The 25,132-nt window shown below is 36.9% G+C and overlaps 1 protein-coding gene across 1 annotated transcript; it reads right to left on the bottom strand.

Moving 5' to 3' along the window:
* Positions 1-15,235: 15,235 nt before the first annotated feature.
* Positions 15,236-25,132, bottom strand: LOC141313325 (uncharacterized). The gene is made up of 2 exons (XM_073832643.1): positions 24,841-25,132; positions 15,236-16,838 (listed from the first exon to the last, which is right to left on the bottom strand). Exons 1-2 carry the CDS (start codon positions 25,067-25,069, stop codon positions 15,937-15,939), a joined length of 1,131 nt encoding a protein of 376 aa, XP_073688744.1. The 5' UTR covers positions 25,070-25,132; the 3' UTR covers positions 15,236-15,936.

Here is a 25,132-nt window from a genome sequence, read left to right as displayed (position 1 = left end):
TGATGATGATTTTGTTGTTTTAAAATGGGAAAAAATTAAGCCAGAATTTTTTGTTAATTTTTCGTCTTTACTGTCTGTGCCATCATGCAGAGTAAATGTTCATCTGATGTACCGCTCTACAAATTAGTCACAATAACGTTTCTTCATAATGGTTGGCTTTCTTGCAATACATCTCATATAATGCGCAACACTGCGCTTCTCGGGTGGGCGGCTCAGGCTCGATAAATAAATATAAATATCTTCTTTATTTTATGTACTTCCACAATAACAACACAACGTTACAAAATGATTTTGTAAAAATACAAGGTGCGCTGTCGCAACTTATGTCTAATATAGACAGCTTTAAAGGTCTACTTCAATAAAACAAATAGAAAACATTGTGTTTATTGTGTGAGTTCATTATCTGTAACCTGTAACCTGTGCTTACAGCCAGAGCGCAGCCCCTTTCCACAGTGTAAAGCCTGGAATTTAACCCAGATGAACAACCCAATGTGCTGCTTGATTCAGCTAAAGATATAATGTTATAATATACAATTTAAATATAATCAGACTAAGAATAATGGCCGCCCAGGCATTTTAAACAAATATTAAAGCAATTTGTTTTACCCGCGAACAAAAATACGAAAAATCAAGCAATTTTCGTTTTTCTGTTTCTCAAACAAAACAATATAAATAATAATAATAACAATAAACTATGATTATTAGACGTATTATAATTTTTATATAATATTTCTTTAATTCATTTTTGCTCGTATTTCGATTTGCAGTTACATTAAAGTTATCCAAATAAATATCCCAAGCTTAGAGTGGATTACTCAGAAATGCTGATAATGAGATTTTATAATAATAATAATCTGCATAATAATCATAATAGTATTATGATTATTATTATTTTGTTTGTTTATGTCTATAGACATAAGTTTTATGTTTGTATTTTTAAAAATGCATTTTGTAACGTTGTGTTGTTATTGTGGAAGTACATAAAATAAAGAAGATATTTATATTTATTTATCGAGCCTGCGCCGCCCACCCGAGAAGTGCGCATTATATGAGATGTATTGCAAGAAATATAGCCAACTGTTATGAAGAAATTAACGTTATTGTGACTAATTTGCAGAGCGGCACATCAGACGAACATTTATTCTGCATGATGGCACAGACAGTAAAGACGAAAAATGAACAAAAAATCCGAAAATTCTGGCTTAATTTTTCCCATTTTAAAACAGAACGAAATCATCATCATCATCATCATAATACAATCAAATCGTTTGTCATTTCTCTTTTTTTTTTTTCTTTCGGTTAGTATCTGGATTTGCTGTTAGTCATATCCTCTGGGTCTGAGTGCAGTTATTGGAGACAGATTAATCCTAATAAACATGCTGCTACAATTGAAACCATTACATTAAAATACTTAAAACAGTGTATTTCTGTAACTTTAGCAGCGTGCAGATCCTCCTTTATGTCAGGACTGTGGCGAAGGCCGCGCGGACAATCGCCTATAGCTCGCTCTACAATTGAAACCATTACATTAAAATACTTAAAACAGTGTATTTCTGTAACTTTAGCAGCGTGCAGATCCTCCTTTATGTCAGGACTGTGGCGAAGGCCGCGCGGACAATCGCCTATAGCTCGCTCACATGTAATCATATATTTTCTAAAACGGCAAAATTATATCGTTTTTATGACATAATATGTTGTTTTAAAAAGACAAGATCTCCGTTTCCTATTGTGCTTTGCCAGAAAGTGTCACAAATGAACAGAAACAAAAGTCAGAATTGCGAGATATAAAGTCGCAATTGCGAGAAAAAAAGTCAGAATTCTGACTTTTTTTCTCGCAATTGCGACTTTATATCTCAGAATTCTGACTTTATAACTCGCAATTGCGACTTTATATCTCAGAATTCTGACTTTATAACTCGCAATTGCGACTTAATATCACAGAATTCTGACTTTATAACTCGCAATTGCGACTTTATATCTCAGAATTCTGACTTTATATCTCGCAATTGCGACTTTATATCTCAGAATTCTGACTTTATAACTCGCAATTGCGACTTTATATCTCAGAATTCTGACTTTATAACTCGCAATTGCGACTTAATATCACAGAATTCTGACTTTATAACTCGCAATTGCGACTTTATATCTCAGAATTCTGACTTTATATCTCGCAATTGCGACTTTATATCTCGCAATTCTGACTTTATAACTCGCAATTCTGAGAAAAAAAGTCAGAATTGCCAGTTTTTATCTCGCAATTCTGAGAAAAAAAGTCGCAATACTTTATTTTTTTTTTTTTTTATTCAGTGGCGGAAACGGGCTTCCATAGTTCTGGCTGTTGCTGCCCTCTCCTTCTCTTCTTCCCTTGCCACTGCCTGTCTTTCCCTTTCCTCTTCCCTATCAGCCTGTTCTTTCAGAAAATCAAGAAGAGCCTGGCTGTCCCTCGACCTTTTCCTTGACAGCTGACTGCTGCTCCTGGCTTCATCCGAAGGGGCAGAGGGCGGTGTGCTGACTGAGCCGCCTGTAGTGGCAGTCAGGTTTGATGTGACAACCAGGGGCAGACTGATTGAGTGCTGCATCCATGGCAGTGTACCACTACCGGCCTCTACCCCTTTCCCTGTAGGTGGGTCCCTAAGCTCCTAAAAATAAAGTAAAAATCTGACATACCCTCATGATATTTCAAACCATTAATTTATTGATTGATTGACTGATTCCACTCCACACCAGTGGTTCTCAACCTGTGGGCCACGGCCAACCAGGGGGCCTCAGTGATCCTCCAGGGGGGCTGCGAGATATCTTAAAATTAATTTTAATATTATCCTATAATTGTTTAATTTAATTATATTATAGCTAAATAAAAATGATCAAAGCACGGCTTTCTCGTGTTCTGTGATTGATTGCTTCGGACTCGACGCACTGTTAAATACATACATAATACTGAATGGCCGCTCAAAACTTCAAACCGCTGCACGTGTACTACATCTTGGCTTACATGCTTGACGCAAATACCCTAGCGCTAATGTACTTTACACTATTCGACTAATAATAACGAACTTGAGCCTACCCATGTATAACACTCGTGTATATCAGAATCTTACATTAGGCACGCATAAGTCCGCTAATCAGTGGCGGCTGGTGCTAAAAAAGTTTAGGGGGGCACACACAAAATAAATCACATTGTTAATACAGGCTTTATTATCAGTAAAGTAATCATTAAACATTTGTAATCATCCAAAAAAAATATTAGCCATTTATATTAATGTGATTCAGAGATGAAGGCCATAATACTAATATTATCCACACGAGGGAGCCACAGGATAATTCTCAGTTTAAAGACAGTGAAAATAAATTGATTTGTAGTAAAACATTGCATATAAATTAATTTTCATAAAGTTAAATATAGTCCGATATAATAAGTAACTGTTATGCAAAAACTAAATACGTGTAGACCATTAATTGTTTTGACCTAATTATAATGGTATTGACAATATATTTGTCAAGTTGGTAGACATAACTGAATGTATGTCCAATTAAAGAAGGAACACTATCTATCTATCTATCTATCTATCTATCTATCTGTGTGTGTGTGTGTGTGTGTGTGTGTGTGTGTGTATATATGAATATATATAAATAATATTGTGCTTATAATAATACTAACATAAACACTCACAATTTACTTGAAAAAAGACGTCTATTGTGTAACTGCATCATCTACACAAATCATTGTGCTTGTACCCCGACGATCGAGTTAAACTGCATTGTCTCAATTACTCTCTGTGTAGTTGTCCACAACGCTTTGGTGACAGGACTTTGAAATAACAAACAGGGAAAACGATAAAAGGCATGACTTTACATGACTTTATCCAAGCTCCATGATTCGTAAGATTGTTTTATTTTTTTGCTTCATTTGAACTGCTTGTGATCTCACCGAATTTGGTGGAAATCGCTCTTCGCTCGTTAAGTTCGCCATCATTACTCTGATTGACCGCGCCTCAAAAGAAAAAACAAACAAACTTAAATCTCGCGGTATTTTCTGCTGCTTGGGGCAGAATTTTCAGCGCCCCAAGACCATAAAATTCTGAGAGACTGATTGGCCGCATATTTATTAATTTACCCTAGCAACAGCACATGACTGGCTATTTGGCTGAACTGCAGGGGCGCTTTTTCTCAGCGCCCCATGACAGAAACGATACAAGTCTGTCTGTGGAAATTCACTGGTGAATGAATGTCACTAGGTGGGAAATGTTGTATATGTTTTCATATCGCATGTTGGCACATACTGGTGAGTAAAACCGAATTAAAAAACTTAATTTGTAAAAATACATTTTACATTTTTAGCCCCTTTTATCAGGGAGGGCGGTGCCCCAGCGCCCCCTATGGGCCGGCCGCCACTGCCGCTAATGATCCCCAAACTATGCGTGCTCTCTGGAATTCGGTGATAATGAGCATCAGACACGCTGAGTTCACTGATCTTCGCCTTTCCGCCTTCAGACCGATGTGTTTAACAGATTAAGAATATATTTGCTGTTTTTAATTTAGCCATATGTTGTTTTTTTAATGGATACAAACAGTATATATTCAGTCAGTCAAGTTCAAAGGGAGGTTTAGTGCGTCTTTTGGCATCTCCTTTATTGTCCTGTTTGGTAGGTAGGTTCACTTATTAAAGAAAAGTACTCTGATGTCTCTGAAGTAAAAAATTCAGCAGCTTTAAATCTGTATGTGTATGTGTATGTGTATTTGTATGTATGTATATTATTATCATTATATTATATAAAAAAGTGTTGCAAAATTGACCAGAGAAGGAGGTGGCCCCGAAGTAAAAAAGGTTGGGAACCACTGCTCTACACAAAAGAAGATATTTTGAAAAATATTCGTGACCCTGGACCACAAAGTAGTCCAGTCGCTGGGGTATATTTGTAGCAATAGGCGAAAATACATTGTATGGATCAAAATCATTGATTTTTCTTTTATGGTAAAACTCATTAGGAAATTACATTATTAACAACTTCATTTGTACAACTTTAAAGGTGATTTTCTCAATATTTAGATTTCTGCACCCTCAGATTCCAGGTTTTCAAATAGTTGTACCTACACCAAATATTGTCCTATCCCAACATACATCAATGGAAAGCTTAATAATTCTGCTTTCAGATGATGTATAAATCTTGACTTTGAAAAAATTGACCCTTATATATTATGGAAATCAGTGGTACCCCAGAACTGTTTGGCTACCAATATTCAAATATACAAATATATTAAAAATATCTCCCTGTGTAGAGCAAAAAAATGTATACAGGTATGGAACAACTTGTGGGCGAGTAAATGATGACATAATTTAAATTTTGGGGTGAACTATTCTTTTTTTCATCTCAAAATAAACTATGCAAGATGGAATGTAAGGGCCTATACATCCATGATAACTTTCATATAAGACCAGTTAGTCTTTACACAAATCTTGGTATGGGTCTTTCAGTAACAGAAGCAGAGGAACAGGCAGATTACCTTGTCTTTGTCTTTCAAATTATTCCATTTCTTCTTGGCCTGTTTGGCCGTTTTGGCCAAACCAGAAGTGGAAACAAAGTGCCTAGGCAAAATAAAAATTAAGATTGACATCACATAAACCTTCAGACATGCAGGGAATGATACAAGCAATCAAAAATAATACTCACTCCACTTTTGGAGGAGTTGCGCCTCCCTGTGAAAAGACTTTCATTGGCCGGCCGCAATTCTATAAGTGCCGAGTTTCCTCAGCAGTCCCTTGATTAAAAACAAAAAATTAATGGACTTTTTAATGACCAATAATATTGTTATAAAGTAATTCAGTACAAACATGAAATGAAGACAAGCAAACAATTTGTTCAAAACTACAACACAGCACTCTAAGAATTAGGATCTACATTAAAAAACAAAGTAGTTTTCTCTCAGCTACAATGATCTGTGAGGGAACAAAACCTAACGAAAATTAACCATTGTTTTATTATAGTAAAATTGTAGTAACCATGTTTTTTACCTTTCTTTTTTTATTGACATTAATTTGCATAACCACAGTTATACTACAAACGCCATGGTTAAACTATAGCAACCATGTTCTTTTGGTTTTATTTGTAGTAAAATCATGGTTAATTTTCGATTGATTCATGAGAAAAAAGAATAAGATATACGTTACCCAAAGCCCAGTAAGTTAGATACACATTAAAATCGGATTGAAGCTTATGTTTAACCACTACAGCAACACTATAGGCAGCAGCATATTTTTGGGAGGAACTGCTGAGGCAGGACTTCCCTCGACAGGTAAGTTACATGAGTGTTGACTGCCCTGGTAATAGTTGGGTCTCTTAAAAGTTTTTAAATAGGGGCTAACCTTATAATTTAACAGCAGCTTTTAAGTTTAAACAACTATATTCTCACCCCAAAAGCTCTTAAAACTACATTTCGAGACACAACAACAGTTTTTCGAAATGTATCACTTACAGTTGTGAGTTCTCTCCTCCGCCATTACAAAATGTCTGTTGGCGCGAACTGAATTCTGGGTTGTGGGCTTTATCAAGTCCACCTCCTGATGCATCCTCGATAAAAGGGATGGAGCAAGAACACATCCGGGGATTTTAACTGTACTTGGCTAGATGTGAAATCTGAATTGGAACGGTACTTGGGTGACGACTGATGACGTTTCACAAGTCCACAAGAACACAAGTACAGACAAGAACGCATATTGAGAAATGACAAAAGACAAACTGGTTAGTAATGAGTAAAGCTGGTTCAATTCAATTCAATTCAATTCAATTCAAGTTTATTTGTATAGCGCTTTTTACAATACAGATTGTTGCAGAGCAGCTGCACAAAAGTTTTAGGCTACTACAATATATTTAGTAGCTTATTAGTGGTGAATACTGTATGTTGAGTCGATGTACATATGATATAAATATTCAATCAGTAACTGTGTAATTAAACAGATGATGAACACTAATTGCAATGGTTATGTGCTGTAGTCAAACTTGTAGGAAAATTATGTAGTGCTGTATGTTGTTTCAAGGCTGGCATCATCTGCGGTCCTCTGAGGGGTCGGCATCATCTCTTCATCTGAATCCGGGCTGAATCTTGTGTAAACCCTAGTTACCACGGGATGAAATCCCGTGGCAGAGACAGAGAAACAAAGAAATAATTAGCGTAGCTGCTGTTCCAACTTCCGACCAAACAAAAATGATGTGTTTAGCCCAAGCTGAGGAATATTAATGTGCATTTGATCAGATGTAACTGAAATTACAACGTTATGAGATACATTATGTGAATGCTTGGCTAAAGAGATGAGTCTTTAATCTAGATTTAAACATAGAAAGTGTGTCTGAACCCCGAACATTATCAGGAAGGCTATTCCAGAGTTTGGGAGCCAAATGAGAAAAGGCTCTCCCTCCTTTAGTGGACTTTGCTATCCTAGGTACTACTAAAAGTCCAGAGTTTTGCGACCTTAGGGAGCGTGAGGGATTGTAGCGTAGTAGGAGACTAGTTAGGTATGCAGGAGCTAAACAATTAAGGGCCTTATAGGTAAGAAGTAATATTTTGTAAGTGATACGGAACCTAATAGGTAGCCAGTGTAGAGACTGTAAAACTGGGGTAATATGATCATATTTTCTTGATCTGGTAAGGACTCTAGCAGCTGCATTTTGGACTACCTGTAGCTTATTTATTGAAGAAGCAGGACAACCACCTAGTAGTGCATTACAGTAGTCCAGTCTAGACGTCATGAATGCATGAACTAACTTTTCTGCATCAGAAACAGGTAACATGTTCCGTAGCTTAGCAATGTTTCTAGGATGGAAGAATGCTGTTTTTGTAACATAGGAAATATGATTTTCAAAAGACAGGTTGCTGTCTAATATAACACCCAGATTTTTGACTGTAGAGGAAATAACAGTACATCCATCTAGTTGCAGGTTGCAGTTTAAGAGATTTTGTGTACTGTTTTTTGGTCCAATAAGTAATATCTCAGTCTTATCTGAATTCAACAGTAGAAAATTATTGGTCATCCAGTCTTTCACATTTTTAACACACTCTGTTAACTTTGCTAAGTTAGAGGTTTCATCTGGTCTTGTTGAAATATATAGTTGAGTATCATCAGCATAACAATGGAAACTAATCCCATATTTCCTAATAATATTACCGAGGGGTAACATGTAAATTGAAAATAGTAGGGGACCTAGGACAGATCCTTGTGGCACTCCATACTTTACTGGTGTTAGCTGCGATGACTCCCCGTTTAAATAAACAAAGTGGTAGCGATCGGACAGGTATGATCTGAACCATCCTAAAGCCTGCCCTTGAATACCTGTTTAGTTTTGTAATCGATCTATGAGTATTTCATGATCTATAGTGTCGAACGCAGCACTAAGATCAAGTAAAACTAGCAATGAGACGCAGCCTTGATCTGACGCAAGTAGCAAGTCGTTTGTGATTTTTACAAGTGCAGTTCCTGTGCTATGATGGGGCCTGAAACCTGACTGAAATTCTTCAAATATATTATTATTTTGCAAGAAGGAGCACAATTGAGCAGACACAACTTTTTCTAGAATTTTAGACATAAATGGAAGATTAGAAACGGGTCTGTAATTTGTCAGTTCACTAGGGTCTAGCTGTGGTTTCTTAATAAGAGGCTTAATAACCGCTAGTTTGAATAGTTTTGGGACATGGCCTAAAGATAACGATGAGTTAACAATATTAAGAAGCGGTACTTCTGCAACAGGTAACAACTCTTTTAGTAATTTAGTGGGTACAGGATCTAATAGGCATGTTGTTGGTTTAGATGTGGTGATAAATTTATTTAAATCTTTCTTTTCTATAGTTGTAAAGCACTGAAGTTTTTCTTTGGGTGTAATGACTAATGTTGAAGTATCAGTTGCTGTATTATCTATATTAGTTATTGTATTTCTAATGTTGTCTATTTTATCAGTAAAGAAATTCATAAAGACGTTACTATTATACTGTGCAGGAATATTCAGGTCAGGAGGTGTTTGGTTATTCGTTAATCTAACCACTGTGCTAAATAAAAACCTTGGATTGTTTTGGTTTTTTTCTATGAGTTGGTGGATATACTCGGCTTTAGCAGCTTTTAAAGCCCGTCTATAGCTGGACATACTGTTTTTCCATGCAATTTTAAAAACTTCTAAGTTAGTTTTTCTCCATTTACGCTCAAGATTACGAGTTTCTTTTTTGAGAGAATGGGTATTACTGTTGTACCACGGCGCAGTACGTTTTTCTCTAACCTTTTTTAGCTTGATTGGGGCAACAGCTTCTAATGTGTTAGAGAAGATAGTGCCTATGTTACTAATCATTTTGTCTAGTTCATGTTTATTTATGGGTGCACAGAGCAGTTGAGATAAATCAGGCAGGTTATTTTTGAATCTATCTTTGGTAGCAAGAACAATAGTTCTGCCCAGACGATAACGCGGAGCCATATAGTTAACATCAGTGATACGCAGCATGCACGATACGAGGAAATGATCAGTAACATCGTCGCTTTGAGGTACGATATCTATATCAGTAAGATCAAGTCTGTGCGATATAATTAGATCTAGTGTATGATTAAAACGATGAGTGGGCCCAGTGACGTTTTGTTTGACTCCAAAAGAGTTTAACAGGTCAGTAAACGCAAGTCCTAACGCATCATTTGTATTATCAACATGAATGTTAAAATCTCCAACAACTAATGCTTTATCAAAATTAACCAATAGGTCAGAAAGGAAATCTGCAAATTCTTTTAGGAAATCTGTATATGGCCCTGGAGGTCTATCCACAGTAGCCAGAGCAAGAGATAGGAGAGATTTATTTTGCATATCTGACAGAGTAACATTAAGTAGGAGTACTTCAAATGAATTAAACCTGTACCCTGTTTTCTGAGTAACATTGAAAATATCACTATAAATTCTTGCTACACCACCTACACGACCAATCTGACGGGGTTCATGCTTATAACAGTAGTTTGGTGGAGTAGACTCATTATAATATAATCCTTTGGTTTTAGCCAAGTTTCAGTCAAGCAGAGTACATCAAAACTGTTATCTGTGGTTATTTCATTTACAATAAGTGCTTTGGGTGCGAGTGATCTAACGTTTAGGAGCCCAAGCTTTAAAAATTGATTTTGTTCATTTATTGTGCATTTTTTTGGTCTAATCAAGATTAGATTTGTTCTAGATCCTGCATTAAATTTTAGTTTTGACCTCACTATTCGAGGAACAGACACAGTCTTTATAGGTTGGACAGCACCTATACTATCGTTTAAATGTGCATAAAAAAAGCCATAAACGCAACTATTTGAAGAATTGCTTACTAGTCAAATGGAGCGCAGCGTCCTGGAGATGTTGTCCGACAGCAGTTCTGCTCCGACTCTGCTGGGGTGCAGGCCATCAGCGCGGTAAAGCCTAGGGTGCTCCCAGAAAAGATTCCAATTATTAACAAAGAGCAGTTTCTGTTCTTACACCATGACAACAGCCAAAAAGTCTACTGAACCTTTCGTGTCCACGTCGATACGTGGGAAGCGGTCCTGACACGATGATTCTCGTCGCGGGCGTTGTGCTGCGTACCGTCTCGATCAGGCTCGCGAAATCCCTCTTCAGGACCTCCGTGTGCTGCACTTTGACGTCGTTCACCCCAGCGTGCAGGACGCTTGCACCGACGCTCACATCGTCCTTCAGGATGGCAGGTATCTGTGAAGAGACATCAAGAATGCGAGCATCTGGGAGACAACGAGTGTGCACTTTACCGTTAGCTAAGTTAGCACGAACGTACCGGACGATGGAGTCTCCAACGATCACAGCGTCGTGTTCCGTCTCGCGGAGGGGAGCGAAGCGGTTCTGGGTGGAGATCTCGAAGACCGGGGGCTACGGAGGGGGAGAGGTCCTGGCTCGGGGTCTGGCTCGCACTTTCCTCTGCTGCTGCACCCAGGGTCCGTGGTGTCCCGACGCCGGAGTGAACGACATCTGGGAGGATCGCGTCCTGGGTGCGGCGGATCTGGGCAGAGAATCACACGGAGTAGAGGTTATGGGAGTGTTAGGATCGAGCTGTACACTTACCCGGAAAGATTCGAGTAAATCCTTTCGGATTCGCAGCTCAATCTGTCTCGCCTGAAGCTCCTGGATCTGCTTCTCCACTGCCTCCAGCTCCATCAGAACCGAGTGCAGCTCGAACGTGTCTTCACCTGCACTCAAAGGTAGACACAAATTCGCCATTAAAGCAAGTAACAGTGAGTAAGCAGTTAAAGTGTTTGTGATTAGAGAATAAACAAATGTATGCAAGATTAGCCGCGACCATGCTGGCAAAGCTAAACGGTTATAAGCTAGCTTAGTAGCAGACTCGGGAAAACAAAAATAAAAACCAGTGATAACAAGGCGTTCCAATTGTTTTTGTTGTACCACACGACGGGTATATTCACATGTTATGAAAAACAAAAATGATGGTGTATAGAATTGTTTTTAGGTTTAAAAATAGAAAATTGTAATTTGACTCGACGGAGCTTCAACTCAAGGTGCACGCTAGGACAAACAGGAAGTGACGATCCTGTTTTGAAAATAACCATTACATTTTCTAAAAGATACAACTCAAAAAGGAGTGTGTGTGAGGGGAATAGACATTGATGGTTATGATTAAAATAAGAAACTTTAGGAATCTAAAGCGAATGGTGTGAAATAAATCTAATACAAAATATTCTATAGTTGAAATTTAAGCAAGAACCACCGGACATTATGTGTAGGGAAACTCCTTTTCAAGGAGAACATCTGGTTTACTCATCACCATCACTTATCAGTCTGTTTGAGGGGCCTGGAGCATCAGTTTCACATTGGAGTTTATCACTGGGAGGACCAAAGAGTTTTATTTATATTCCAACTTAAACATTTTTGCAAATATTACATTCACAGAATGGATTTCAGTGTTCGAAGAACATAATGTAAGCCATTTTTATGATTTTTATAAATTTTATAAAAGCCATGGAGATGTTTTTTGTCATCTTTAAAAGAAGTGCACGATGTGTTTTATAAGTTCAAAAACCTAAATAAAATGATGAATACCTGTTTAAGATGTTTAAGATGTACGGTGAATGATTTGTTTAGCTGTAGTAACATGTTTGTTTCAATGTTTTATATTTATGATCACCTGAAAGTATTGTGAATGTTAATTTTAATAAACATGGAGATCGTCTTAAAATAAGTGAATCAAATGTTTTATAATTTCAATAAACTTAAATGTTGAAAACTTGTTTGAGATGTACAATGAATTATTTGTTTAGCTTTAGTTACATGTTTGTTACTTTGATGTTTTATAACTTCAATAAACTTAAAAATATAAAATGAACGTTGTATAATGATTTGTTTTGCTCTAGTAACGTTTGTTACTATGTTTTATATTTATGATTGTCTAAAAGTATTGTAAAGGTTATTTTTATAAACATGAAGATCATCTTTAAAAAAGTGAGCTATGTGTTCAATAAACTTAAATGTTGAATACATGTTTAAGATGTATGATTTGTTTTGCTATAGTGACATGTTTGTTACTTTGATGCCTTGTATAATTATATATGTATTACCCCTCTGGGGTCTGAGGGGCTTTGGTAACTCTACTGATGTTTTGTCCTACCCTGACATTTGTGTGTTTCCAGCACCTTAAAACATATTTATGTTTATGATTATACTTTATTCAGCACAAATTGCGCTACAATTATACGCACGCAAGCGTGATCGAACATGTTTGTGTTTTGAGAAAGCAAACATTTTTGTGAGAATAATTTTCATGTTTTTATTTTGTCTTTTGCTTGAATCACTTTTTAGGTTGAAATGTTTATATCACACATTTGTTTACTGATTTGGACATTACATTGATATAACAACATAAATGTGATTTATGATGAAATGTCTTGAGTCCTACTATAATAATTTAAATGACTTACAATATTTAATTCCAAATGGAAGTGTGTTGAACTTTTTGTGTGATGGGTAGGTGTTCACTTTGTACAGTACAAAAAGCTTTATAAAAATATAGTAAATAATATTTATTAAAAAAATACAGAAATGGAGAAAGTTTACTGTGATTGGGCGGGTTAAGGGATTTATACAGTTTCAAATTGACATGTCCAGGCCCGCTGACATGTCCAGGCATAATCCTTATGGTTTGGTCTGTTTAAAGACATTTTTCCCTGTACTTATTTTGCCGTTGCTGGGTCCCCATCACAATACTTACCGCTACCTAAAAACTAGTGTAAATGTTTTTCTTTGTTTTATATCACGTGTGATCACATCGTTTATATTCATTTCTTTTATATAGAAGAGAATACGACTTGGAGGACTGGATGTGTGTTTTTGTACATGATTAAGCTATACTGTTGGGCCCAAGTGTTATCATTTATATTTTTAAAACATTAAAGACTTTGTTGATATATTTCATCGTGCGGTTATGGATAAAATAAGAAACTTTGTGTTTGATGTGAAATAAATTATGGTTCAGCTAAAATATAAGCGCAAGCCAGGAGGAATAAGTTGCATTATGTTTATTAAAAGTAACTATGAAAAAAAGTGTTTACTTTTAAAATGTTTGCAAACCCTCTCTTTCACACAGTAATCCGATCCACAGATTTCTTCAAACAGATGTAGCTACTGTGAGAAGTAATTTGGATCCTCTGCAAAAATGACATGAATGGGTGTGAGACACAGACGACCAGCTCAAATAGAGCTGTATTTTATATACAGCCAATACATGTATGGTCACTTTTACATATAAGAAGTTCAAATGGTCTGTTGTGTAACGCGAGCTCATGAAGCACGCACGGGGAGATCTGCAATGAGAGCAATGCTGAGGAGAGCCTATGAGAGCCTCACGCACGCAGACTTTTATTTTTCACCCTAGACTGTAAAAAGGTGAGGGATTTAATGATTAAATGATAGGAATTTCATTTGTAGTATTATTACTATTATTTTTATCATCATTTTATTATTTTAAATATATATATTTATACTTTATAATTGGTACTCATTTTATAATTGTTGTTGTTGTACGGTTTTCTCGGGGCCCTAGTCAGGTCTTCCATCCAGCTCTTTGTCCCATTCCCTCTCAGGAGTTTTAGGTGAGTGTATCGCGTCCATGTCTATGTATTTCAAAGCTCAGATGATCCGCAGATATGATGGGGAAGCCCTATTTATCTTTGCTGAACGCAACCTGACACCCTGCGATACAACACGGATGTGGGGCTAGACCGTAAAATCGCCGAAACATTCTTCAAAGCTTCATTCCTCACCCCACACCGGACGGTCACGCGCAGCTACTGTATTTCCTTCACCCTAATGATGAACAACACCGGATGGTCACGCAAACAGGCTATAATTCTCTAACCGGATGACATCAAACACCGGATGGTCACGCAACAACCCATAAAACCCTCAGAAGTTAATCCCGCACCTGGTAAGTGTATCGTAAATTTGCTGCAACCACCATAAACCTGTCAGAAGTTAATCCCGCACCTGGTAAGCGTCTCGTAAATCCTCTCAACAACCCATAAACCTATCATCCGTCGACATCGCACCTGCTCAATCCAGCAAAACAAGGTCAGTAGAGTTCACAAGGTCAAGATCAAACACAAGGTCATGCTCTACGTGGGTGGGCACCGTGGGAAAGGGGTGTGGGGGGGGGGAGGTCAAAAGGTCAAAGCCATCAATATTTCATGACAGGCGGTAGTCCATTATCACTACTGACAGGGGATGTGACAGTGATTAAAGGGATAGTTCACCCAAAAATGAAAATTTGATGTTAATCTGCTTACCCCCAATGCATCCAAGATGTAGGTGACTTAGTTTCCTCAGAAGAATACAAACGAAGATTTTTAATGAAAACTGGTGCTGTCTGCCAGCCTTACTGTTCAGTTTCTCTCAAAAACCGAGCGTTTCGTGTCTTAGGACATCAATGTATCATCACGAGCCGCAAGGTGTAATTTGGATTTGTCTGTGCATGTTTTTGTTTACTTTTAAAGGTCTGGTGCCCATCCACTCACATTATTTGGCTGGCAGACTGCACCGGTTTTCGAAAAAAATCTTCGTTTGTGTTTTTCTGGGGAAACAAAGTAACCTACATCTTGGATGCATTGGGGGTAAGCAGATAAACATCAAATTTTCATTTTTGGGTGAACTATCCCTTTAATAAAATTGCTCCAATACTTGAACACTGATGTCACGATACTGTGCTGGGAGGAACGGCGTAACGTAGATCAAAGGAACAGAGTTTATTAAAGTTCAAAGACACAGGGTAAGCCACACAAGGAAATAGGGAAGACAGACGTATTTTACGATAGAGACCCAACAGAGACAGAATGCACAGACTTTGATTTTAATATATGGGGTAACTGGGGAACACGGGTGCACAGAATGACTAACTGGACTAAAGGAAAGGAACGCAACCAAAAAAGGGCACACAGAAACAAAAATAGGTCCATATTCCTGGCATATCATCCCCCTTCTGGAAGGCGCATTCTTGCACTGATGGAACAACAGGAGGAGGAGAATGGACATCCAGGAGGAAAATGATTAACAGAGTCCAAGGTGGAGACGACGGAGGGAGGAGCCTTCCTCTGTATGTCCTCGTCTCTCCTTCCCTTTCTCAGGGAACAAGGGTTGTAGTTGTAACCCGAAACGGTGATGTTAAAAATGCTAACAATGTCCTTTAATGTGCTTCAACCAAAATCTGCACCTTCTGTGAGATCTCTTTTCAATTCATGATACAAATGTGAAGTTTTTACATTGTAAACAGAGCAAACACATCCATATTATTCCTTACTCTTTTATGCATTACCGTGTCAACAAGCTGTATTGTGTTGGACTGAGCTTAAAGTGTACTATGGACAAAACATAATGCTTTACATTTGAATGAGAAAGTTCCATTCTATACATTTTGTTTTAAATTCACTCTACACTAAGGGGATCTGTTGGGCTTCTCTCTATTATGAATTTTCATGTGCCTTTCAAGGCTTCCTTTTAGACTAAAACTTTTCCCACACTGTTTGCATGTGTGAGGCTTCTCTCCAGTATGAACAAACATGTGCCTTTTAAGGGCTCCTTTTTCATTGAAACTCTTTCCACACAGTTTGCATGAGTAAGGCTTCTCTCCAGTGTGAATCATCATGTGTCTGTTAAGGCTTCCTTTTTCATTGAAACTTTTTTCACACCACTGGCAGGTAAAAGGGCTCTCCATGGTGTGAGTTTTCTGGTGGACTTTAAGGTTTCCACTTTGAGCGAAACTCTTTCCACATTGAGAGCATGTGTAAGGCTTCTCTCCAGTGTGAATTATCATGTGTCTGTTAAGGCATCCTTTTGAAGTGAAAATCTTTCCACACTGTTGGCAGGTAAAAGGGCTCTCCATGGTGTGAATTTTCTGGTGAACTTCAAGGTTTCCACTTAGAGTGAAACTCTTTTCACACTGTTTGGATGTGTAAGGCTTCTCTCCAGTGTGAAGTCTTATGTGTCTGTTAAGGCATCCTTTTAGGATGAAACTCTTTCCACACTGTTGGCAGGTAAGAGGCTTCTCTCCAATGTGAATCATCATGTGTCTGTTAAGGTGTCCTTTTAGGATGAAACTCTTTCCACACTGTTGGCAAGTGTACGGCTTCTCTCCAGTGTGAATACTCATATGCGTTTTAAGGCTTCCTTTTTGAGTGAAATTTTTTCCACACTGAACACAAGAAAAATAACTCCTAGTTCCTGTAGTTTGAGCTCTTTTTTGTTTAGAAGTCTTTTCAGTCTGTAAGGAACAAAAAACCTGATCTTTCTCTTCAGATTCATTCAGATCTTCTCTCTCCTCTTTCAGCACTGTTAGGTCTAAGGTGGAAAAAAAGGAATAAAAGTTAACCCCAGTTTAGTGGCACAAAACAATTAACATCAAAACATGTAGATATGTAAAGCATGTATTCTAGAGCCTATACCAGGGTGTCCAAACCTGATCCTTCTCAGCCAGTACTGTAACAGTCACTGTCTGTCACAGGTTTTGTCAGAGTCTTCTGTTTGACATGTTCATACTTGCCACTAGAGGGAAACGTGTAGCTCAATCTGTACTAGCTAAAACAGGAAGTAGTAGAGTAAGTGATAGGTTCTGTTTGTTCTTACTGTGTTTTTTCTTAATTGAGTTTAATTAGTTATTCTGTGTTCTCTCTTGTAGAGGATGGTTAATTAATAAAGTTGCTCAAATACTGTGACTACCACCGATGGACAATTGTACTGCTGAAGCCAATTATTTGGCATATATCTGAGGGTCCTTGGTGCAGACTGGACATTCAAGTTTAGGACATCAGCTTGTCATTTTCTCATATACAGATAGGATTGGTTACTTTCGCTTCAAGGACTGTCTATGATCTCAACCTGTTTTGGACTCTGTAGACCATATCCATTCTTCTCACACATGTACTTATATGCACGGTAAATTTGTGTAATTGTATTTGAATGTAGGTGTTTTGCACTATTTGAAGAGTTGTGTCTGACCAATGTATTGATTGAAAACATGCAGAAAGATACATCAATGTTGTGTTTGAATGTATTTATTTGGCAATTTAACTCTTTCACATAAGACCAGTTTGATATTTGCAAAGAAGATGATTCCCCCCTTTTAAATTCTCGTAGCTTGACCAGTGCAAAGTAACTGGGAACGTTACAGTACCCTACAGAGATTAGGCTGGCCATTATACAATTAATAATAAAAAAAAAAAATCTAGGAAATTTAATGACAGAGTCTCGGATCTACATATATCTATACACAGACTGATCTTAATGTTTCTGTACCATTTTTGTCTCCTATAGGGAATAAAATGCAACAAATTTATAGAGAGACAAGGAAAAACTTCTTTCGTAATAAACAAATAATATTTAAACAATGTCAAACAGAAAAAAATTCTTAAATGGCTACAACAATATATATCACCCTTTCTCGTTTCGTTTGATCTCTTTAAACTAATCTTTGCCGCTTTTTTGATAATTCTTTAAGTAAACATTTGCCGGTTTGGTGATTAAATAAACTTCCCCTTTAGACTTCCCCTTGAACTAAACGCGACGCATCCTGTGTGTGTGTGATACCTGCGCTGCCAGTTGTCCGCACAACGAAGCGCTGCACTTTTGCACAGTTTTATTAAGGGTGAGTGAAAAATGGATTCTCCGATGCATCGCAATCCTCTTTTCAACGAGCTTGTGTTTTTTCCCGCATATGGCACGTGTGCTTGCTAGAGACGCGGCGGGCTTCATTGCACAGAGTTTGCACTATGAGACATGTGCGGATTGTTTGACAGTGTGTGCATCCACCCGCAGTGTTTTACTTTAGATATGCCTTCATTTCTGCCGGTTGTAATGCAGTACTAGTACTATTAGATGCACAAAACTCACGCACTGACAGACTTTCACTTTCTCTTTGTGTTTGTTCATCCTAAAAAGCTCAATTGCAGATGCGGTTAAATGCACTTGCATTTTCTAATACTTTTATATGAAACTAGTTTAAAGAGCAGGACAAAACATCTGATATATCGAAATAGATCTGTGCATTCATTGAAGCCTGTTAAAGCAGCCACTGTCATATGTTACTGTCTATTGTTTTAAAAAGTAGCCTGCTTATATATAAAAAAATAAAGTGAATTCTGCACGAATTAAATTTAATATAAAATCTAATTAAATTGAACCTTAATTTTAAGATGGCAGTACTGACATACAGAGATTATAAATGTAAACAAAAAGCATAGAAATTGCTATTTTACATATTGTTAAAATGTAAAGATTTATTTTCTTAACATTAATGAACTATAAAATAACTTTAATGATCAATATATAATTCATATTAATATTTTTATTAATTTACAAAGTATGGTTTTGTACTTTTTTAAAAACTAGTAGAGCACTATTTTAGTTTCCTTTCAGTATCCATTTTCAAAACTATCGGTTAATTAATCGGTATCGGCCAGTGTGGTCCAACCTAGCTATCGGTATCGGTAAAAACCAAAATCGGTCGACCTCTAGTTTTTTAACCCTCTGTGTCGTAAAAGTAACAACATATATTATTCATAATTTTTGTTTTATGCACTTGACTTTTTATGTATTGAACGCAAAAATCGAAAATCGCATCGCAATCGCAATATTTGCGATATAATAAACTGCATCTTGTGTTATCTTTGATTAATATTTAAATTTGTTTGATGACCTGAAATATTAAAGTGTAACAAACTTTAAAAAATTGATAATCAGGAAGGGGGCCAACACTTTTTTACACCACTGTAAAACAGACAAGAGTCCAACACAATCATAAAAACTTAACTCTCATACTTTGTTAAAAGCCAACGAGTAAAAATGAGTTTTAAGACTAGGTCCCCCGGTTTGTAACCTCATGTGAGGAAGAAACAAAAGTAAATGCTCAGTGGATCTAAATGCTCTTGTTGGAGTGTATAGCTGTATTAAGTCAGAATATGCTAGTCCATTTAGTGATTTAAACAATAAAACCAAAATCGATTAAAATCCATTATAACATGAACAGGAAACCAATGGAGAGGTGCCAAAATTGGTGTAATATGTTCTCATTTGTGTTCCTGTCAACATACCAGCAGCAGCATTCTGTACCAACTGCAAATGTGTGAGAGAAGCCTGGTTAATATCTAAACATATGTATAACTTTTTCTAAGTCACTTAAAGATAGAAAAGACTTCACTTTGGATAATTTCCTCAACTGAAAACAACTAGCTTTAATTACTGAATTAACCTGTATACCCAGTTTTCACTCCATAATAACACCCACATTTTTAACATTGGGCTTCACATATAATCTTAAAACACCAAGATCCAACTGAGAAGAGTCACAAGCACCTCTAGATCCAAATACCACAACTTTTCTTTTCTTCATTAAACTTTAAAAAAGATTTAGAGTCAACCAGGCTTAAATTTCTTGAAAACAGTCCAACAATGGTCCTTTCGACTTTGCATCTTTCCTTTTCAAAGGCAGATAAAGCTGAGAATCATCTACATAAAAATGAAACGAGATGCCAGACTTCCTACAGATGGACCCTACAGGAAGCAAATATATAGAGAACAGAACAGGCCCAAGAATGGACCTTGAGGAACTCCACATGAGAATGACGCTGAAGAGGATACCATTCCTACGCAGTACCCTTAAAACCAATGCAATTTTCTAATTGAGAAACCAAGATATTGTGGTCTACAGTGTCAAATGCCGCTGTAAGATCTAAAAGCAAGAGGAAAGCATAATTACCAAAGGCAGTAGCTAATAACAGGTCAGTAAAAACTTTTACAAGGATTTAAAACCTGACTGGAGCACTTCCTGAACCCCATGTAAATATAGAAAAGACAGCAGTTGTATTAATACAACCTTCTCTAACACTTTGGGAAGAAATGGCAGTTTTGATACAGGTCCAAATTTGCCTTTTTAATCAATGGTTCCACTATTGCATGTTTCAAATTCTGTGGTGCAACACCTGAGGTGAGACTGCTATTTATAATTCTCTAAATATTTAGTGTGAAATAAAAGTGTGAAGGGACAATGTCCATACAGTAAGAAGATGGTTTCATCTTACCAATAATAACTCCTAAAAAATAAAGAGACACAGGCTCAATCTGGTTAAAACTTTTTAACCAGATTGAGCCTGTGGTTTTATAACAGCTGTATCTTCTATCTCTAGTTTTTAAAACACTAAATTTAAATAGAAATAATAGAAACCAGACTACATTTTAACTGGGAAGAGGAACAGACATTTACTCATTTGAGCTAATAATTAGGACTGTATCAGTCAGCTTACATTTGATTTACATTTACTTCCAAGATAATAATGCACTTACAATACGGTTAATAATAATACATGTCACAGTTAATGTCCAACAACACATATTTTAGCTGAATACCTGAGGAAAACAACATCTCAAATGTATTTAACAGTTCAAATATATTTGCCATGGTGGATCAATCGATCTATAATCGACATTAAGGACTGCTTTAAGAACAAGCGTCCACTAGGGTTGTGACGATGAGGAAATTTCCCCACCGGTTAATCGGCACGTGACAACACCGGTAATACCGGTATGACCGTGGGGGTGGGGGTTTGCTCTTTTTTCTGCTTTTAAATAGCTTTTAAATGCGTGCGTATTATAGCCTACTTTCACTTTCAGTTTTGCGGGAATTGGCAATTCGGCGTCAATTGTTTTAATGGACGCCAACGAAACTACAAAAAAAAAAAAACTTTGAACCCAAAATATTGCCAAACAGGTGCTTTTGGACACTAAATCGTCCGCCATTCTCTTTCTGTAAATTCGACTCCTCGCACAGATAATTAACACGGCCAATTCACCATCAGCAATCACACTCCGTATCCAAGCACTACAAGAGAATCCCTTTAAATAGCCAAGCAGTCTTACCTTCATCATCTCTTGTTTTCAGCATCCCTCTCCCTGGGCAGGGGGAGTGCCCCGTGCTCGGCCAAACATGCTTAACTTTTACGCTTTTTATTATATGTAAGCGTTAATTATATTGCTTGCTCTCGTCTTAAGTAAATTATTTAAAATAATATTTTCCATTCAAATCAAATAAATATTTAATAAAAAAACGAATACTTAAAAAAAAATGGGTGGAAAAGTGATGTCACCGGTGTTGCGTCTTAAAACCAGTAACCGTCTATTGTGGCAAGCCTAGCGTGCACATCAAATTATCTTGACTCACTGAACCTGGGTCAAATGAGTGAGATTGTATAAATGAAATGGTCATTTATGGTACTACTTTAACCCCAATAGATTTGTTAGATTATTTCAGATCATGTTTTGGACTTTAATTCCAGCTTTTCTGAGTGTCTTTTTAGAAACAGCCCCCTGAGCTTGACATTAAGACTTGATATGCGCTTGTCCTTTAGACAGCTAAATCAATCATCCATTTGTAGAAAACAGTAAAAAGTTATATGTAATAAAAAATAAAAAAAATAATTTGTTGTTCAAGTTATTTATTTACAAGCAATATTCTCATTTCAATTTCATTAGCTCTAACATAAATAAGCATGCGGTATCTGTGGTATTTATCACATTAAAGTCGTGTTGCATGTTGCAAGTTAAAAAATTTTTTGAGATAAACATATATTCGTGTATGAAAATACAATACAAATCGTTAATGCAGGATTTGAAAATATTTTACAAGACATAAGGGCACAAATTTAGAAGACAAAGTGACGATTTCCTGGACCGCTCTCAAAAACAGCTTTTTTTCTAGACCGCGTCATATGACGTCACGACAGGGAGTCGTTCGCCTAGCTCTGTTGCTATTCAGTAGGAGCAGTGGTGAGTTAGTGTGTTTTCAGTCGTTATTTTTAATTTCAATTGATCATTGTCATGGTAAATTATTGTGTTTATGGAGGCTGTGCAAACTCCAGCCTGTCAGGACATCATGTCCACGGGTTTACTTACAATAAAAAGAACGGCGCTATCTTCCGGATCTGGGTGCGTTTGTGCGGGTGAATGCATCTGCTTCGAAAAACGCGTTCACTTTACACCGGAGGATTATCATCCCGGCGATATGATACAGTTCAATATGGGATGCCGAAGCAAGAACCAAGTGAGGGTCAAAACTGTTGCAGTTTCTTCAGTGCACACAGCGGCTTCATCGGCTCCGCGGTCAGCCTGGTTCGTCCGAAGCCGTCAGAGATGCAGACGAATACGTGAAATGTGCACCGTAAGTCTTGTTTTTTCTTCTCATAACTTCGCAAAACGACCAAATCCGTGAATATATTTATTTAAATAATGAGACACAACGAGATGTGTATAAGTCGAGGTAAAGCACTGTAGCTAGCTTGTAACGTTAGACATTAGCAATGTAAGTTTAAGAACCATGTAAAAATGGTACCATATGAGAAGGCATTACTGGTCAGTTATCCTCCGTTTGTTAATATTATATTAATCAAGTCTACAGCTTAGTCACATTGTTCGCACAGCTAATTTGTGATTTTTTTTTGTCATGTGTGTTTTTAGGGTTTTGGGAGACATTGCAAGACATGAGGCTGTGTGAAGATCTGAAGCAGTGGAGGCCAGCTGTTATTAACCAACCTCTAAAATAACACATTAGTGTGATACTGATAACCACACTGAAAATATTTTTCTTTCAGTTGTATATGTTTGGTACATCTACATGTATATATATTAACAGTTGCAATGTTGTGTGTTTAAAGTTGGGTATTAACAGTAGTATGAAATAATATTTACGATTTATTGCTGCACAAATTAAACTGAATTGAATGAGCCATAAATGCAGAGCTGCTTGATATATATATATGTGTTGTTAACCTCATAAAAACATTTATACATTAAGACAATTTGTTATTGTGATTATTATTTTTTTTTGAATGTCACCAAAATGGGGCCATTCAAAACCTTTATAAAGTAATCCTTCCTCTGTAACCTGTTTAATAGCTGACACAACACATGCAGGTAAGGGCTTCCTGATGAATACCAGCAGACAACTTGACTTATGCTGTCAATATTAATTGTCTTATACCAATGGCATTAAAAAAGTTTTACTTTATAGGTATTTGTGAGCTAAAAATAGTCAACCTGTAATTGAGATTACATTTTACTGTTTATTTGTACGTACAAGTATTTTGATCAGAGTAATAAATTATCTCTACCATAAACTTACTCATGCCTTTGCCTTAAATGCATATAAGCTATCTATTTTGATTTCAGACAGCAAGCCTCAAAGTGCAGAGTCAGAGACAGCACATCAAGTTTGGGGGCATTTCCCATAGAAGCATATAATAAAACAAAAAGGTGTTTACCTCTCGCGTGCGCGGTAATAAGAACCCGCTATATCACGTAACGTTGGATATTAACGAGTATGACACGCTTCATCAAAGATTATTCGTTTGTGTTACAGGTAAGTAGAATCAATACTTCTAGATGACCAATGCTATAATTTTGCCCGATTAGATATCGTCTGCTAACACTGATCTCTCACAGACACCTGCCCTGTTCTCCTCACATTACAACTTGATTTGTCTCTGACCGCTGTTCTCTTTAATCCTGGCATGTCCCTGCTCTCTTGGCCACATAACCGGCTCATATTTGTGTCTGTGGTTCGTCATACGAGTGTAAATGAACATTTTAAATGTTCTCTGCGCCCGAACAGTCATTGCGATCCATTGTTTTCCTATGGTTTACATTGACCGCTCTACCGGCCGTGACGTCACTACCGCTTTTGCCAGTTTTTCAGATGCGGAAGTAAAATTCTCTCTCAAAAACGACTCCAGAAGCCTAAATAGCGTATTTTGAATTATATTTTCAAGAAAAACTGGTTCCTACACTATTTATCTACACGTTCATTCACAGTGATCTTCAACTTGAAAGTTGGACTTTAAATTGATGGATGTAATTTTGATGTAGCTTTAGTGTCCACTGGCTGTTTTATTTGCTTATCAAACACTTTAAATGACTAAATGTAGTCGGCATGCAGTAGCTAAATGTGATAACTTACATTTCAAGGTTTGTGCAAATAACTTTCCCATAAATAATTTTCTAAGATACTTTTGCATAATTAGCCATAATTAGAAATCAATGGTTTTAATATTAGAAGCAGATATTGGGTTTAATGTTACAGAAAAATATATAATTTTTTTAGGCTAATTCCATATTATTGTTACAACTTAAATGCATGATCTCATAATGCATTGAAAACCAATGGTCAGTGTGAATGCAGGATATTGAAGGAAGCGTTAGTATTTGTCATGTGATCTCAACACTTCTGTCAAATGTCTTAACATTTCTACACTCGTGTGACATTTCTGTAGTGAATTCAGCTTTGAGAATGAAAACCAACCTGTTTGTTCCTCAGTATCTTCATGTTTGACTCTAAATGTTTCTTCAATCTTCATGTCTTCAGTCTCCTCTTTAATAAACGCCATCTTTCTTTGTTCCTCAGTTTCTTCATGTTTCAATGTTTCTTCAATCCTCATGTCTTCAGTCTCCTCTTTAATAAACGCCATCTTTCTTTGTTCCTCAGTTTCTTCAATCTTCATGTCTTCAGTCTCCTCTTTAATAAACGCCATCTTTATAATAGTGTGTCACGTGGATCTCTGTTGATTCTCCAGGAGTTTTTCCTGTGTTTGTAC

The sequence above is a fragment of the Garra rufa genome, unplaced genomic scaffold (assembly GCF_049309525.1).
Source record: "Garra rufa unplaced genomic scaffold, GarRuf1.0 hap1_unplaced_007, whole genome shotgun sequence".
Classification (NCBI taxonomy): domain Eukaryota; kingdom Metazoa; phylum Chordata; class Actinopteri; order Cypriniformes; family Cyprinidae; genus Garra; species Garra rufa.
This window is presented reverse-complemented; position numbering and strand designations above follow the sequence as displayed.